Below are 17,975 nucleotides of genomic sequence, written 5' to 3' on the forward strand. Positions count from 1 at the left end.
CATGTGGCGGCGCACAATTGGCCCAGCATCGTCCGGGTTAGGGAGAGTTTGGCCGGCAGAGATATCTTTGTCTCAGGGCGAACTAGCGACTCCTGTGGCGAGCCGGGCGCAGTGCATGCTGACCAGGTCGCCAGGTGTACGGTGTTTCCTCCGACACATTGGTGCGGCTGGCTTCAGGGTTGGATGGGCATTGTGTCAAGAAGCAGTGCAGCTTGGTTGGGTTGTGTTTCGGAGGACGCATGGCTCTCAACCTTGAAAAACGGTTCAATCGTTAAATCGACTTCCAAACTTTCCCCCGTTTCCACCACTGTCATTACAGACTGAGCAAGAATCTTCGTCTGTTTGGGGTGTCCTCAGGCACAGAACAGAACTCTCTGTTTGGGGTGTCCTCAGGCACAGAACAGCCATATGTTTAATACCTTGGAGTGGCCTAGCCAGTCTCCAGACCTTAATCCCATAGAAAATCTGTGGAGGGAGCTGAAGGTTCGAGTTGCTAAACGTCAGCCTCGATACCTTAATGACTTGGAGAAGTTCTGCAAAGAGGAGTGGGACATCCTGAGATGTGTGCAAACCTGGTGGCCAACTAAAAGAAACGTCTGACCTCTGATTGCCAACAAGGGTTTTGCCACCAAGTACTAAGTCATGTTTTGCAGAGGGGTCAAATATTTATTTCCCTCATTAAAATGCAAATCACTTCATAACATTTTTGACATGCGTTTTTCTGGACTTTGTTGTTGTTATTCTGTGTCTCACTGTTCAAATAAACCTACCATTAAAATTATAGACTGACCATTTCTTTGTCAGTGGGCAAACATACAAAATCAGCAGGGGATCAAATACCTTTTTTCCCTTTACTGTACATTAGGATTCCTGTCTATCAGAAAATACTGACTGTTTGTTTGATCTATTATCTGTTGAACTTCTAACAGTTATAACTTCTAACTGACCTCAAATTCATTCTGGTGTTGTCTGTAGACAGATAATGCATATTTGGTTTGTGTCAAAATAGAGTTAACGGACTTCTACGACTTGTCTGAAACTATTTGCGTTGCAAAAAGTTAAAGGACAAATTATATTTTTTTATTATGAATCCTTTTTATTAATTAGTGAAAAAAAGAAAAGGATATCATGAGGAAAGAAAAGACTACATCATCACACTGGGAGTGTGGTCTACTACAAGGATTAACCCCATTGGGCGGTGGAAGAGTGGGCAGGACACATATCCAGCTCATATTTTCTTATTATTCAGGTTAGATCCATTCTGGCAAAATGTATTTAGTCCCAACATGGCAACCCTGCTGGATCCATTTAGTCCCAACATGGCAACCCTGCTGGATCCATTGAGTACCAACATGGCAACACGGCTAGATCCCAGACACACATCACCTGGCAACCAGGCTGGATCCATCGAGACCCAACATGGAATACCCATTACTCCTCTTCATCATCCTCTTCTTCACAGGAACATTCAGGCAGGGAACGGAGCTGCCACTCCAGTTCATTCTTTTATTTATCCATCACGGGAGAGGGTGTGTATAGTGGAGGTTGGGGGGGGAGGGTGTATAGGGGAGAGTGAACAGGGATGTGATTTGTCAGTGTTTGCTCTTCTTTGATTTCTTGTGGGACCGATGCGGAGACCGTGATTTTGACCGTGACTTCTTAGCGGATTTCTTGGGTGTTCTGGAGCGCGATCTCCTGGACCGTTTGGGCGTGCGGGGTAAAGAGGGAGACCTGGGGAGAAAGCACACACACAGGAGAGTTAAAGAGAACTGGAGAGCCAAGCTGTAACGGCCTTTAAGGACGTTTCTGAAAGTTATCCACAAAGATAGAAGGATCAGATATTTGATTGAGAGGAAGAACAACTGTTTGGCAAAGGTAAAAGGAAAAGCAGAACAACATACTTCTAGAAGAATGTTTTGAAAATGCTTCCTGACCTTTTGGACAACTTCTTGCTGGTGGTGACGCGAGGGGAGTCTTTGTGGGAGGAGCGGGATCGTGACGACACTACGTCCTTGGAGTAGGAGCGGTCCGAGCGTTCGGAACGTTCTGACCTCTCCGAGCGGGGGGACGGGGAGCGAGCCCGTCTGCTGCTGCTCCTCGGGGGGCTGCCGGGCGAGCCGCTGTGACGCCGTTTCTTAGCAACCACAGGAGACAGACCGCGCCTGGCAGAGATGATCAAATTGACAGAATAATAATAATAAATAAAACAACTGGCTATCGGTTTTTAATTTGAATCCCAGTGAGATATGAATCTCTGTCAAGGAAGCCCTGAACTGCCAGGCTTTTCAAGGGTGCATATGAATGGTATTTAATCCTAATAGGGAGTGCTTTCCTAGGATCTGATAGGAACCCATCACATAGCTCTATCACTAAGTTTGCTCTTGCTATCCAACCATTATTCATTTTAGATTTGTATAGAAATGTTTTGTTTCATCTTTCTCACCTCGTTTTATTTTATTTCTTAAGCACTTTGAAAGGCATTTGTTGTAATAAATGTGGTCTATAAATAAAGCTTGATTGATTAATAGAGCCACTAATGTCATTAAGTCTAATGAATGCATCATGAAAACTACGAGGGACTAACCTGTCTCTCCTGGTCGGAGTAGACTCCTTCTCCTTCTTGACGTCTTTTAAACGAGCTTCGCTTTTCTCCTTATCCTTTTTCTCCCTCTCTTTCTCCCGCTCTTTCTCTCGTTCCAGTTTCTCCTTTTCTTTTTCCTGAAAAAAAAAAAAGAGGCTTTAAGTTATATTACTGAATGGAAAGTGACATGATGCATATTTTCCTTTATTCAGCTATGATAGTACACCCAGTAACAATTGGAACTGTTCTCCAGGGAGTACTGGGCTATTAAATATGTCAACATCTGAAGTATCCTCTAGGATATGTCCTTCAGATGTAAACTTCAGATAATTTGAGGTATATAATTCATGTAATAAATTACATTGGGAAACAATAGTACAGCTCCAACATTGCATTCGTAAAGTATTCAGACCCCTTCCCCTTTTCCCACATTTTGTTACGTTACAGTCTTAGTCTAAAATGGATTAAATAAATAGAAAATACTCAATCTACACACAATATCCCATAATGACAAAGTGCAAACAGGTTTTTAGAAATTTGTGCAAATATATAAAAAAAACAGAAATACCTTATTTACACATATGTATTCAGACCCTTTGCATGAGACTCGGGTGCATCCTGTTTCCCATTTATCATCCTTGAGATGTTTCTATAACTTGATTGGAGTCTACCTGGGATAAATTCAATTGATTGGATAGGATTTGGAAAGGCGCAGACCTGTCTACATAAAAAGGTCCCACAGTTGACAGTGCATGTCAGAGGAAAAAAACCAAGCAATGAGGTGGAAGGAATTGTCCGTAGAGCTGTGTGACAGGATTGCGTCGAGGCATAGATCTGGGGAAGGGTACCAAAACATTTCTGCAGCATTGAAGGTCACGATGATAACAGGGCCTCTATCATTCTTAAATGGAAGAAGTTTGGAACCACCAAGGCTCTTCCTAGAGCTGGCCGCCCAGCCAAACTGAGCAATCGGGGGAGAAGGGCCTTGGTCAGGGAGGTGACCAAGAACCCGATGGTCACTCTGACAGAGCTCCAGAGTTCCTCTGTGGAGATGGGAGAACCTTCCAGAAGTACAACCATCTCTGCAACACTCCACCAATCAGGCCTTTATGGTAGAGTGGTCAGACGGAAGCTACTCCTCAGAAAAAAGCACATGACAGCCCGCTTGGCGTTCGCCAAAAGGCACCTTTAGACTATCAGACCATGAGAAGCAAGCTACTCTGGTCTGGTGAAAACCAAGATTGAACTCTTGGCCTGAATGCCAAGCGTCACGTCTGAAAGAAACCTGGCACAGTCCCTACGGGGAAGCATGGTGGCAGCATCAAGCAGTGGGGATGTTTTTGGGCGGCAGGGACTGGGAGACTAGTCAGGATCGAGGGAAAGATGAACCGAGCACAGAAAGATCCTTGATGAAGTCCTGAGCGCTCTGGAGCAGGTTCTAAGACTGGGGCGAAGGTTCACCTTCCAACAGGAAACGACTCTAAGCACACAGCGAAGACAACGCAGGAGTGGCTTCGGGACAAGTCTCTGAATGTCTTTAAGTGGCCCAGCCAGAACCCAATTCAACATCTCTGGAAAGACCTGAAAATAGCTGTGCAGTGACGGTCCCCATCCAACCTGACAGAGCTTGAGAGAATCTGCAGAGGAGAATGGAAGAAACTCTCCAAAATACATGTGCCACGCTTGTACCATCATACCCAAGAAGAATCCAGGCTGTAATCGCTGCCAAAGGTGCGTCAACAAAGTACTGAGTAAAGGGTCTGAATACTTATGTAAATGTGATTTCATTTTTTCTAAATTTAACTGTAGAAAAAAAATACAGACCTGTTTTTGCCTAGTTGTTATGGGGTATTGTGATGTCATTATGGGGTATTGTGTGTATATTTATGGAGGAAAAAAACAATGTAATCAATTTTAGAATAAGGCTGTAACGTAACAAATTGTGGAAAAAGTCAAGGGGGTCTGAATACTTTATGTTCCGTCAGGAACCAAGAGGATTTAGTTCATACGTAATACCTTGTGTAACAGTTTGGTTCTGTAGTGTTCCACCTGTTCTTGGAGACTCTGGCCAGACTTCTTGGGCCTTTTCCCAGACTCCAGCTCGTCCTGGAACTTCATCACTTTGACCTGAAGAAAACAGATTATTTTTTACATGTAGAAAAAAAGGGTCAACTTACATGATGTGGCCATTGAACATGTGGAGGAAACCAAATGTCTTGGTTTCCTTACTATACTATTAAAATGAACAACTCCGAGCCTCATGTGAGTTGTACTTGTTTATTTCTGTTTATCTGATAATAATAATATTATTTATTATTATTATTAGCCATTTAGCAGACACAGTCAAGCGCAAATGTATTGTTTATTTACATATGGGTGGTCCCAGGAATCGAACCCACTATCCATGTGCTCCACCAACTGAGCTCCAGTAAAATGCTGCCATGTTTACCTCTATCTCCCGTAGCTTGGTGCGTCTGTCCTCATTCATCTCAGAGTGCTTGGTCTTGGAGTCCAAGTCGTCTCTGATGGGGTTGGAGTAACTGGGAGGCTCCTCTGAACGAGAACTCTTGGTGTCCTCATCATCACTGTCGTCCTCGTCCTTATTCTCCTCCTCTGGCTGCTCAAAGATCTCCCACTTTGAGGTGGTCACGGCTGAGGAGGAAACAAATACACAATTAAGACAAAATCATAGCTTGATAGAAATTGCCACAAAAAAAACAGGTTCAGGATACTTTCAAGTGGAATCCTAGCTTGGTAGACAGTAGCCTATTCAAGTGGAATCCTAGCTTGGTAGACAGTAGCCTATTCAAGTGGAATCCTAGCTTGGTATGCAGTAGCCTATTGAAGTGGAATCCTAGCTTGGTAGACAGTAGCCTATTCAAGTGGAATCCTAGCTTGGCATGCAGTAGCCTATTCAAGTGGAATCCTAGCTTGGTAGAAAGTAGCCTATTCAAGTGGAATCCTAGCTTGGTAGACAGTAGCCTATTCAAGTGGAACCTAGCTTGATATGCAGTAGCCTATTCAAGTGGAATCCTAGCTTGGTAGACAGTAGCCTATTCAAATGGAATCCTAGCTTGGTAGACAGTAGCCTATTCAAGTGGAATCCTAGCTTGGTATGCAGTAGCCTATTCAAGTGGAATCCTAGCTTGGTATGCAGTAGCCTATTCAAGTGGAATCCTAGCTTGGTAGACAGTGGAATCCTAGCTTGGTAGACGGTGGAATCCTAGCTTGGTAGACGGTGGAATCCTAGCTTGGCAGACGGTGGAATCCTAGCTTGGCAGACGGTGGAATCCTAGCTTGGCAGACGGTGGAATCCTAGCTTGGCAGACGGTGGAATCCTAGCTTGGTAGACGGTGGAATCCTAGCTTGGTAGACGGTGGAATCCTAGCTTGGTAGACGGTGGAATCCTAGCTTGGTAGACGGTGGAATCCTAGCTTGGTAGACGGTGGAATCCTAGCTTGGTGAACGGTGGAATCCTAGCTTGGTAGACGGTGGAATCCTAGCTTGGTAGACAGTGGAATCCTAGCTTGGTAGACAGTGGAATCCTAGCTTGGTAGACAGTGGAATCCTAGCTTGGTAGACAGTAGCCTATTGAAGTGGAATCCTAGCTTGGTAGACAGTAGCCTATTCAAGTGGAATCCTAGCTTGGTAGACAGTAGCCTATTCAAGTGGAATCCTAGCTTGGTAGACAGTAGCCTATTGAAGTGGAATCCTAGCTTGGTAGACAGTGGAATCCTAGCTTGGTAGAAAGTAGCCTATTCAAGTGGAATCCTAGATTGGTAGAAAGCAGCCTATTCAAGTGGAATCCTAGCTTGGAAGAAAGTGGAATCCTAGCATTGGTAGACAGTAGCCTATTCAAGTGGAATCCTAGCTTGGTAGACAGTAGCCTATTCAAGTGGAATCCTAGCTTGGAAGAAAGTGGAATCCTAGCATTGGTAGACAGTAGCCTATTCAAGTGGAATCCTAGCTTGGTAGAAAGCAGCCTATTCAAGTGGAATCCTAGCTTGGTAGAAAGCAGCCTATTCAAGTGGAATCCTAGCTTGGAAGAAAGTGGAATCCTAGCATTGGTAGACAGTAGCCTATTCAAGTGGAATCCTAGCTTGGTAGACAGTAGCCTATTCAAGTGGAATCCTAGCTTGGTAGACAGTAGCCTATTGAAGTGGAATCCTAGCCTGGTAGACAGTAGCCTATTCAAGTGGAATCCTAGCTTGGTAGACAGTAGCCTATTCAAGTGGAATCCTAGCTTGGTAGACAGTAGCCTATTCAAGTGGAATTCTAGCTTGGTAGACAGTAGCCTATTGAAGTGGAATCCTAGCTTGGTAGACAGTAGCCTATTCAAGTGGAATCCTAGCTTGGCATGCAGTAGCCTATTCAAGTGGAATCCTAGCTTGGTAGACAGTAGCCTATTCAAGTGGAATCCTAGCTTGTAGAAGCCTATTCAAGTGGAATCCTAGCATTGGTAGACAGTAGCCTATTCAAGTGGAATCCTAGCTTGGTAGACAGTAGCCTATTCAAGTGGAATCCTAGCTTGGACAAGAAAGTGGAATCCTAGCATTGGTAGACAGTAGCCTATTCAAGTGGAATCCTAGCTTGGTATGCAGTAGCCTATTCAAGTGGAATCCTAGCTATGCAGTAGCCTATTCAAGTGGAATCCTAGCTTGGTAGACAGTGGAATCCTAGCTTGGTAGACAGTGGAATCCTAGCTTGGTAGAAGTGGAATCCTAGCTTGGTAGACAGTAGCCTATTCAGAGTGGAATCCTAGCTTGGTAGACAAGCCTATTCAAGTGGAATCCTAGCTTGGCAGAAAGAATCCTATTCAAGTGGAATCCTAGCTTGGAAGAAGTGGAATCCTAGCTTGGTAGACAGTAGCCTATTCAAGTGGAATCCTAGCTTGGTAGAAAGTGGAGCCTATTGAAGTGGAATCCTAGCTTGGTAGACAGTGGAATCCTAGCTTGGTAGACAGTAGCCTATTAGAAGTGGAATCCTAGCTTGGTAGACAGTGGAAGCCTATTCAAGTGGAATCCTAGCTTGGTAGACAGTGGAATCCTAGCTTGGTAGACAGTAGCCTATTGAAGTGGAATCCTAGCTTGGTAGACAGTAGCCTATTCAAGTGGAATCCTAGCTTGGTAGACAGTAGCCTATTCAAGTGGAATCCTAGCTTGGTAGACAGTAGCCTATTGAAGTGGAATCCTAGCCTGGTAGACAGTAGCCTATTCAAGTGGAATCCTAGCTTGGTAGAAAGCAGCCTATTCAAGTGGAATCCTAGCTTGGAAGAAAGTGGAATCCTAGCATTGGTAGACAGTAGCCTATTCAAGTGGAATCCTAGCTTGGTAGACAGTAGCCTATTCAAGTGGAATCCTAGCTTGGAAGAAAGTGGAATCCTAGCATTGGTAGACAGTAGCCTATTCAAGTGGAATCCTAGCTTGGTAGAAAGCAGCCTATTCAAGTGGAATCCTAGCTTGGTAGAAAGCAGCCTATTCAAGTGGAATCCTAGCTTGGAAGAAAGTGGAATCCTAGCATTGGTAGACAGTAGCCTATTCAAGTGGAATCCTAGCTTGGTAGACAGTAGCCTATTCAAGTGGAATCCTAGCTTGGTAGACAGTAGCCTATTCAAGTGGAATCCTAGCTTGGTAGACAGTAGCCTATTCAAGTGGAATCCTAGCCTGGTAGACAGTAGCCTATTCAAGTGGAATCCTAGCTTGGTAGACAGTAGCCTATTCAAGTGGAATCCTAGCTTGGTAGACAGTAGCCTATTCAAGTGGAATTCTAGCTTGGTAGACAGTAGCCTATTGAAGTGGAATCCTAGCCTGGTAGACAGTAGCCTATTCAAGTGGAATCCTAGCTTGGTAGACAGTAGCCTATTCAAGTGGAATCCTAGCTTGGTAGAAAGCAGCCTATTCAAGTGGAATCCTAGCTTGGAAGAAAGTGGAATCCTAGCATTGGTAGACAGTAGCCTATTCAAGTGGAATCCTAGCTTGGTAGACAGTAGCCTATTCAAGTGGAATCCTAGCTTGGAAGAAAGTGGAATCCTAGCATTGGTAGACAGTAGCCTATTCAAGTGGAATCCTAGCTTGGTAGAAAGCAGCCTATTCAAGTGGAATCCTAGCTTGGAGAGATTCAAGTGGAATCCTAGCTTGGTAGAAGAAAGTGGAACTAGCATTGTAGACAGTAGCCTATTCAATTGGAATCCTAGCTTGGTAGAAAGCAGCCTATTCAAGTGGCCTAGCTTTAGACAGTAATTCAAGTGGAATCCTAGCTTGGTAGACAGTAGCCTATTCAAGTGGAATCCTAGCTTGGTAGACAGCCTATTCAAGTGGCCTATTCAGTAGCCTATTGAAGTGGAATCCTAGCTTGGTAGACAGCAGCCTATTCAAGTGGAATCCTAGCTTGGCATGCAGTAGCCTATTCAAGTGGAATCCTAGCTTGGTAGACAGTAGCCTATTCAAGTGGAATCCTAGCTTGGTAGACAGTAGCCTATTCAAGTGGAATCCTAGCTTTAGACAGGCCTATTAGTGGAATCCTAGCTTGCAGCCTATTCAAGTGGAATCCTAGCTTGGTAGACAGTAGCCTATTCAAGTGGAATCCTAGCTTGGTAGACAGTAGCCTATTCAAGTGGAATCCTAGCTTGGTATGCAGTAGCCTATTCAAGTGGAATCCTAGCTTGGTATGCAGTAGCCAGAATCCTAGCTTGGTAGACAGTATTAGCTTGGTAAGTGGAATCCTAGCTTGGTAGACAGTAGCTTATTCAGACGGTGGAATCTAGCTTGGCAGCGGTGGAATCCTAGCTTTGGCTTAGACAGTGGAAGTAGACGGTGGCCTATTCAGAGTGGAATCCTAGCTTGGTAGACGGTGGAAGCCTAGCTTGGTAGACGGTGGAATCCTAGCTTGGTAGACGGTGGAATCCTAGCTTGGTGAACGGTGGAATCCTAGCTTGGTAGACGGTGGAATCCTAGCTTGGTAGACAGTGGAATCCTAGCTTGGTAGAGAGTGGAATCCTAGCTTGGTAGACAGTAGCCTATTGAAGTGGAATCCTAGCTTGGTAGACAGTAGCCTATTGAAGTGGAATCCTAGCTTGGTAGACAGTAGCCTATTCAAGTGGAATCCTAGCTTGGTAGACAGTAGCCTATTGAAGTGGAATCCTAGCTTGGTAGACAGTAGCCTATTGAAGTGGAATCCTAGCTTGGTAGACAGTGGAATCCTAGCTTGGTAGAAAGTAGCCTATTCAAGTGGAATCCTAGAAAGCAGCTATTTGGAATCCTAGCTTGGAAGAAAGTGGAATCCCTAGACAGTAGCCTATTCAAGTGGAATCCTAGCTTGGTAGACAGTAGCCTATTCAAGTGGAATCCTAGCTAGCATTGGTAGACAGTAGCCTATTCAAGTGGAATCCTAGCTTGGTAGCAGTAGAAAGCAGCCTATTCAAGTGGAATCCTAGCTTGGAAGAAAGTGGAATCCTAGCATTGGTAGACAGTAGCCTATTCAAGTGGAATCCTAGCTTGGTAGACAGTAGCCTATTCAAGTGGAATCCTAGCTTGGTAGACAGTAGCCTATTGAAGTGGAATCCTAGCCTGGTAGACAGTAGCCTATTCAAGTGGAATCCTAGCTTGGTAGACAGTAGCTATTGGAATCCTAGCTTGGTAGACAGTAGCCTATTCAAGTGGAATTCTAGCTTGGTAGACAGTAGCCTATTGAAGTGGAATCCTAGCCTGGTAGACAGTAGCCTATTCAAGTGGAATCCTAGCTTGGTAGACAGTAGCCTATTCAAGTGGAATCCTAGCTTGGTAGAAAGCAGCCTATTCAAGTGGAATCCTAGCTTGGAAGAAAGTGGAATCCTAGCATTGGTAGACAGTAGCCTATTCAAGTGGAATCCTAGCTTGGTAGACAGTAGCCTATTCAAGTGGAATCCTAGCTTGGAAGAAAGTGGAATCCTAGTATTGGTAGACAGTAGCCTATTCAAGTGGAATCCTAGCTTGGTAGAAAGCAGCCTATTCAAGTGGAATCCTAGCTTGGTAGAAAGCAGCCTATTCAAGTGGAATCCTAGCTTGGAAGAAAGTGGAATCCTAGCATTGGTAGACAGTAGCCTATTCAAGTGGAATCCTAGCTTGGTAGAAAGCAGCCTATTCAAGTGGAATCCTAGCTTGGTAGACAGTGGAATCCTAGCTTGGTAGACAGTGGAATCCTAGCTTGGTAGACAGTAGCCTATTGAAGTGGAATCCTAGCTTGGTAGACAGTAGCCTATTCAAGTGGAATCCTAGCTTGGTAGACAGTAGCCTATTGAAGTGGAACAGTAGCCTATTGAAGTGGAATCCTAGCTTGGTAGACAGTAGCCTATTGAAGTGGACTCCTAGCTTGGTAGAAAGTAGCCTGTTGAAGGAATCCTAGCTTGGTAGACAGACAGTGGAATCCTAGCTTGGTAGACTATTGAAGTGGAATCCTAGCTTGGTAGACAGTAGCCTATTGAAGTGGAATCCTAGCTTGGTAGAAAGTAGCCTGTTGAAGTGGAATAGCTTGGTATGCAGTAGCTAGACAGTAGCCTATTGAAGTGGAATCCTAGCCTGGTAGACAGTGGAATCCTAGCTTGGTAGAAAGTAGCCTATTCAAGTGGAATCCTAGATTGGTAGAAAGCAGCCTATTCAAGTGGAATCCTAGATTGGTAGAAAGCAGCCTATTCAAGTGGAATCCTAGCTTGGAAGAAAGTGGAATCCTAGCATTGGTAGACAGTAGCCTATTCAAGTGGAATCCTAGCTTGGTAGACAGTAGCCTATTCAAGTGGAATCCTAGCTTGGAAGAAAGTGGAATCCTAGCATTGGTAGACAGTAGCCTATTCAAGTGGAATCCTAGCTTGGTAGAAAGCAGCCTATTCAAGTGGAATCCTAGCTTGGAAGAAAGTGGAATCCTAGCATTGGTAGACAGTAGCCTATTCAAGTGGAATCCTAGCTTGGTAGACAGTAGCCTATTCAAGTGGAATCCTAGCTTGGTAGACAGTAGCCTATTGAAGTGGAATCCTAGCCTGGTAGACAGTAGCCTATTCAAGTGGAATCCTAGCTTGGTAGACAGTAGCCTATTCAAGTGGAATCCTAGCATTGGTAGACAGTAGCCTATTCAAGTGGAATTCTAGCTTGGTAGACAGTAGCCTATTGAAGTGGAATCCTAGCCTGGTAGACAGTAGCCTATTCAAGTGGAATCCTAGCTTGGTAGACAGTAGCCTATTCAAGTGGAATCCTAGCTTGGTAGAAAGCAGCCTATTCAAGTGGAATCCTAGCTTGGAAGAAAGTGGAATCCTAGCATTGGTAGACAGTAGCCTATTCAAGTGGAATCCTAGCTTGGTAGACAGTAGCCTATTCAAGTGGAATCCTAGCTTGGTAGAAAAGAAAGTGGAATCCTAGCATTGGAAGAAAGTGGAGCCTATTCAAGTGGAATCCTAGCTTGGTAGAAAGCAGCCTATTCAAGTGGAAGTGGAATCCCTAGACAGTGGCTTGGTAGACAGTGGAATCTAGCTAGACAGTGGCTTGGTAGACAGTGGAATCCTAGCTTGGTAGACAGTAGCCTATTGAAGTGGAATCCTAGCTTGGTAGACAGTAGCCTATTCAAGTGGAATGGTAGAAAGTAGCCTAGCTTGGTAGACAGTAGCCTATTCAAGTGGAAGTAGCCTATTGAAGTGGAATCCTAGTTTGGTAGACAGTAGCCTATTGAAGTGGAATCCTAGCTTGGTAGACAGTAGCCTATTCAAGTGGAATCCTAGCTTGGTAGAAAGCAGCCTATTCAAGTGGAATCCTAGCTTGGAAGAAAGCAGCCTATTCAAGTGGAATCCTAGCTTGGAAGAAAGTGGAATCCTAGCATTGGTAGACAGTAGCCTATTCAAGTGGAATCCTAGCTTGGTAGACAGTAGCCTATTCAAGTGGAATCCTAGCTTGGAAGAAAGTGGAATCCTAGCATTGTAGCCTATTCAAGAACAGTAGAAAGCAGCCTATTCAAGTGGAATCCTAGCTTGGTAGAAAGCAGCCTATTCAAGTGGAATCCTAGCTTGGTAGAAAGCAGCCTATTCAAGTGGAATCCTAGCTTGGAAGAAAGTGGAATCCTAGCATTGGTAGACAGTAGCCTATTCAAGTGGAATCCTAGCTTGGTAGAAAGCAGCCTATTCAAGTGGAATCCTAGCTTGGTAGACAGTGGAATCCTAGCTTGGTAGACAGTGGAATCCTAGCTTGGTAGACAGTAGCCTATTGAAGTGGAATCCTAGCTTGGTAGACAGTAGCCTATTCAAGTGGAATCCTAGCTTGGTAGACAGTAGCCTATTGAAGTGGAATCCTAGCTTGGTAGACAGTGGAATCCTAGCTTGGTAGACAGTAGCCTATTGAAGTGGACTCCTAGCTTGGTAGAAAGTAGCCTGTTGAAGTGGAATCCTAGCTTGGTAGACAGTAGCCTATTGAAGTGGAATCCTAGCTTGGTAGACAGTAGCCTATTGAAGTGGAATCCTAGCTTGGTAGACAGTAGCCTATTGAAGTGGACTCCTAGCTTGGTAGAAAGTAGCCTGTTGAAGTGGAATCCTAGCTTGGTATGCAGTAGCCTATTCAAGTGGACTCCTAGCTTGGTAGACAGTAGCCTATTGAAGTGGAATCCTAGCCTGGTAGACAGTAGCCTATTCAAGTGGAATCCTAGCTTGGTAGACAGTAGCCTATTCAAGTGGAATCCTAGCTTGGTAGACAGTGGACTCCTATCTTGGTAGACAGTAGCCTGTAGTCGTGGTCTCACCCTGTGCCTCCAGCTCAGACTCGTCCACTGCTTCCCATTTTGAAGGGGCTACTTTAAAGGATGCAGCTTTGGCCGCAGCACGATCCACTAAAAGACAAGGAGGTTGATTAGAAAACTATCCTGTTGACGTTCGGGTTGAGTCCATAGACCTCTTCCAAGGTAAGGAAACAAATATGAAGTCTCCCTTTAATAATCAACGTGTCCGTATGTGGATGTGTAAAGGTTAAATGGTCACCCACAGGGCAGTCCGTCTATGTCCTCCTCCGGGGCTTTGATGGGCACTCCATCCAGATCATCCAGCCCCAGGGAAGCTCCGTCCAGAGGGGCGCCGGGCACCACGGCAGCCCCGTCCAGTCCTATAGGAACCCCATCTACGTCCTCCAGTGGGGCCCCATCCATGTCCTCCCCAATGGGGGCCCCGTCGATGTCCTCCACTGGCTCATTCTGGGCCAACAGACTAGGGGCCAGATGTTCAAACGGCAGTTTCTGTAGTGAGGAGAAGTGGAGAGGTTTAGGTATTAAAACAAAAAGAAGCTTCCAGAAGTTATTAGTGCTGAGTGGATGACATTACACATCACCAACATTATCAAATCGTAACATTTCCAATAGTCACACAATATTGTCAAACCACGGCAACATTTTCAAATCGTAGCTACGTAATAATAAGATTAGCAAGCATTCGTTAGCAGAACCACGAGAAAGAGGACAAGACGGGGGAAGGTAGGCTAGCTGACCTCTACTGTGATGGGAGTGGAAGCCGCCTCCTCAGCTGACAAGTTGACTAGACCCAGGAAGACGTTCTGTAGCTTGATGAGGAAGGGATCTGGGTACACGGCCCAGTCCTCCCACGCACGGAAACACGACATTACTCGTTGCTGTGGGCCAAGAGAAAATACTACTTTAGAAATGTGAAACGGTAAAACCCTGTCCAGAAGCAAACCCTATAGCCCCTAAAACCCAGGTCCTACCCCCTAGCCTAGGCCCTGTGTAGTTCTGAAAGATAGGTGTAGGTAACATGATTAAAACAGAGGAAAATGAATACAATTGAATATACCTTGAAGTTCTCTGATTGGAGGTGACCCTGTGTCGACTTGTATGTTGCATTGAGGTCTGAGAAGACCTGGCAGAGCTTGGCCTCAAAGCTGTGTGAGGGACACGGTCAACATGATTAACTTGTGTTGGAAAACATCTTCAATGCCAATATATACACTGGAAAGCTATGCAAACCAAAACCCACAGTCACAAGCAAACATCACAACCACCGAACCCAAACTCAACTACTTACTATTTTCTGTAGTACGACGCGTTGGCTACTTTAGCAGACGAGTTGTACAGCACATCAGACACGAGATATAAACGTGCAATCTGGAAAAACAAGGAATAATACAAAAAAAAACAAAAAAACATTTCAGACAAACTGGCCAGTCCTCCCTGATTTAAATGAAATAACTACGATAAATAGTACCGGTACTCATTTTACGGCACGTTTTTACACAAGCCACTCGAGGCTCTTTCTGAAAACCAAACACCACAAGGCAAAAAAGGAAGTTTACAAAGAAACAAACATGGGTGAACGCAAAAAACAAAGTTGTACCTACGACACGATCAAGTATATTTAGTCACCCATTTACATGGAAATTCATTTGGGTGAGGTAAGCATACAAAACAATCTAATATACATGCAATGGAAAAAGGAAGATGTCTATTTCACATAGTATGTCACCAAACAGACGCCTGGATTTCATCCTGTTTACCTTCTTGGGGAGTGGTGTCTTGAGGATGGAGAGAGACTCTGTGACACACTCCACGATCTCCTCTGCAGCCTCGGCATGACTCAGACAGAACAACATGGCCTCTGCTATGTCACCCTTCCTAGGAGTCAGGCCTCTCAACAGCTCTTCTAGCTGATCACGCTCTCTGGAGGGGGGGATAAGTAGTTCAACATCATTTTTTATGTTTAAAGTTAGTAGCCTTGTCCGACCCCGAATGACGCACAGAGGAGTCTATCTCCTGTTTCTGTAGTGTGAGGCAGCATGATGTACAGGACACCCCCTGGACAGGACACTAGTCTATCTCCTGTTTCTGTAGTGTGAGGCAGCATGATGTACCAGTACATCCCCTGGACAGGACACTAGTCTATCTCCTGTTTCTGTAGTGTGAGGCAGCATGATGTACCAGTACATCCCCTGGACAGGACACTAGTCTATCTCCTGTTTCTGTAGTGTGAGGCAGCGTGATGTACAGAACACCCCCTGGACAGGACACTAGTCTATCTCCTGTTTCTGTAGTGTGAGGCAGCATGATGTACCAGTACATCCCCTGGACAGGACACTAGTCTATCTCCTGTTTCTGTAGTGTGAGGCAGCATGATGTACCAGTACATCCCCTGGACAGGACACTAGTCTATCTCCTGTTTCTGTAGTGTGAGGCAGCGTGATGTACAGAACACCCCCTGGACAGGACACTAGTCTATCTCCTGTTTCTGTAGTGTGAGGCAGCGTGATGTACCAGTACATCCCCTGGACAGGACACTAGTCTATCTCCTGTTTCTGTAGTGTGAGGCAGCGTGATGTACCAGTACATCCCCTGGACAGGACACTAGTCTATCTCCTGTTTCTGCAGTGTGAGGCAGCGTGATGTACCAGTACATCCCCTGGACAGGACACTAGTCTATCTCCTGTTTCTGTAGTGTGAGGCAGCGTGATGTACAGGACACCCCCTGGACAGGACACTAGTCTATCTCCTGTTTCTGTAGTGTGAGGCAGCGTGATGTACAGGACACCCCCTGGACAGGACACTAGTCTATCTCAGGGTCTTTAGTGTCACGGTGAGAGTAACTTCAACCACATGCTATTGTGCACAGCACATTTAAGCCTGGTACATCAAGAAATTGAAAGTTAGCTTTAGTGAACATTGAATTATATGGGACTGACCTACTGAGTAAATAATTTGTCATAATAAAAATTTTGCGAATCACATGACTGCAAGGCATGGCTCTATGCTTGCGTACGGGGAGGGTGTTGTGGGAGATGATTGGTTGGTAGAATAAGCTGATTAAGCCAATGCCTATGTGCCGGGAGTTTCTCCAGGTCTTTCTGTGTGGACTAACGAAGGCCAAGTTTGACTCGTTGCTTCACCAGATTCTTTGTGCATTTGTTCATTAGAGAATACCAATATGTTAATGACATTACAAACACGGAACATACTCCTCTTTTAAGCATCCTTTCTTCCCAGGCTCCTCCTCTTCTTCCTCTGGCTCCTCCCCCTCTTCAAAGTTGCCGTGTAGGTAGGGGTTGAGGGGAGGAGGGCGCCACAACGAGCCGTTCTTGAACATGCGGAATTCGTCCGTCCGCCATTTTGTTGGCGCTTCTCCCTGTGGGGGGTTAGGACATCATTCATATTAGATTAGACAACAAGGACATTGTTCAGGGTATCAAACAGTAGCAAGTTGAACAATGCCTCTTCTCCCTCCTTTTCAATGTGACAATATTAAGAGGACAGACATGTTTGACCTAACCAATCATGAGGGGACAGGCATGTTTGACCTAACCAATCATGAGGGGACAGACATGTTTGACCTAACCAATCATGAGAGGACAGGCATGTTTGACCTAACCATTCATGAGGACAGACATGTTTGACCTAACCAATCATGAGAGGACAGACATGTTTGACCTAACCAATCACGAGAGGACAGGCATGTTTGACCTAACCAATCACGAGAGGACAGGCATGTTGCACCTAACCAATCACGAGAGGACAGGCATGTTTGACCTAACCAATCATGAGAGGACAGGCATGTTTGACCTAACCAATCATGAGAGGACAGGCATGTTTGACCTAACCAATCATGAGAGGACAGGCATGTTTGACCTAACCAATCATGAGAGGACAGGCATGTTTGACCTAACCAATCATGAGAGGAAAGGCATGTTTGACCTAACCAATCATGAGAGGACAGGCATGTTTGACCTAACCAATCATGAGGACAGACATGTTTGACCTAACCAATCATGAGGACAGACATGTTTGACCCAACCAATCATGAGGACAGACATGTTTGACCCAACCAATCATGAGGACAGACATGTTTGACCCAACCAATCATGAGAGGACAGACATGTTTGACCTAACCAATCATGAGAGGACAGACATGTTTGACCTAACCAATCATGAGAGGACAGACATGTTTGACCTAACCAATCATGAGAGGACAGGCATGTTTGACCTAACCAATCACGAGAGGACAGGCATGTTTGACCTAACCAATCACGAGAGGACAGGCATGTTTGACCTAACCAATCACGAGAGGACAGGCATGTTTGACCTAACCAATCATGAGAGGACAGACATGTTTGACCTAACCAGTCATGAGAGGACAGACATGTTTGACCTAACCAATCATGAGAGGACAGGCATGTTTGACCTAACCAATCATGAGAGGACAGACATGTTTGACCTAACCAATCATGAGAGGACAGACATGTTTGACCTAACCAATCATGAGAGGACAGACATGTTTGACCTAACCAATCATTAGACAGACAGACATGTTTGACCTAACCAATCATGAGAGGACAGACATGTTTGACCTAACCAATCATTTAAAGGCAGCAAGGTAAAAAAAATCTGTCGTTCTGCCCCTGAA

General features: G+C 45.0%; 1 protein-coding gene across 3 annotated transcripts in view; it reads right to left on the reverse strand.

Moving 5' to 3' along the window:
* Positions 1-1,058: 1,058 nt before the first annotated feature.
* The window catches only part of LOC115125528 (U2 snRNP-associated SURP motif-containing protein-like), a 49,364-nt gene continuing 32,447 nt past the window's right edge, over positions 1,059-17,975 (reverse strand). For all 3 annotated transcript variants that reach the window (XM_065019263.1, XM_065019262.1, XM_065019264.1), the window contains 12 exons: positions 16,534-16,700; positions 15,082-15,244; positions 14,613-14,692; positions 14,382-14,469; positions 14,062-14,202; positions 13,567-13,813; positions 13,328-13,414; positions 5,031-5,233; positions 4,598-4,708; positions 2,585-2,718; positions 1,935-2,162; positions 1,059-1,731 (listed from right to left, as the gene is read on the reverse strand). In XM_065019263.1, coding sequence (XP_064875335.1) covers positions 1,593-1,731; positions 1,935-2,162; positions 2,585-2,718; positions 4,598-4,708; positions 5,031-5,233; positions 13,328-13,414; positions 13,567-13,813; positions 14,062-14,202; positions 14,382-14,469; positions 14,613-14,692; positions 15,082-15,244; positions 16,534-16,700 — 1,788 coding nt within the window. In that variant the 3' untranslated portion in view covers positions 1,059-1,592. The remainder of the gene's footprint in view (positions 1,732-1,934; positions 2,163-2,584; positions 2,719-4,597; positions 4,709-5,030; positions 5,234-13,327; positions 13,415-13,566; positions 13,814-14,061; positions 14,203-14,381; positions 14,470-14,612; positions 14,693-15,081; positions 15,245-16,533; positions 16,701-17,975) is intronic.

Source organism: Oncorhynchus nerka, linkage group LG6 (assembly GCF_034236695.1).
Source record: "Oncorhynchus nerka isolate Pitt River linkage group LG6, Oner_Uvic_2.0, whole genome shotgun sequence".
Taxonomy (NCBI): domain Eukaryota; kingdom Metazoa; phylum Chordata; class Actinopteri; order Salmoniformes; family Salmonidae; genus Oncorhynchus; species Oncorhynchus nerka.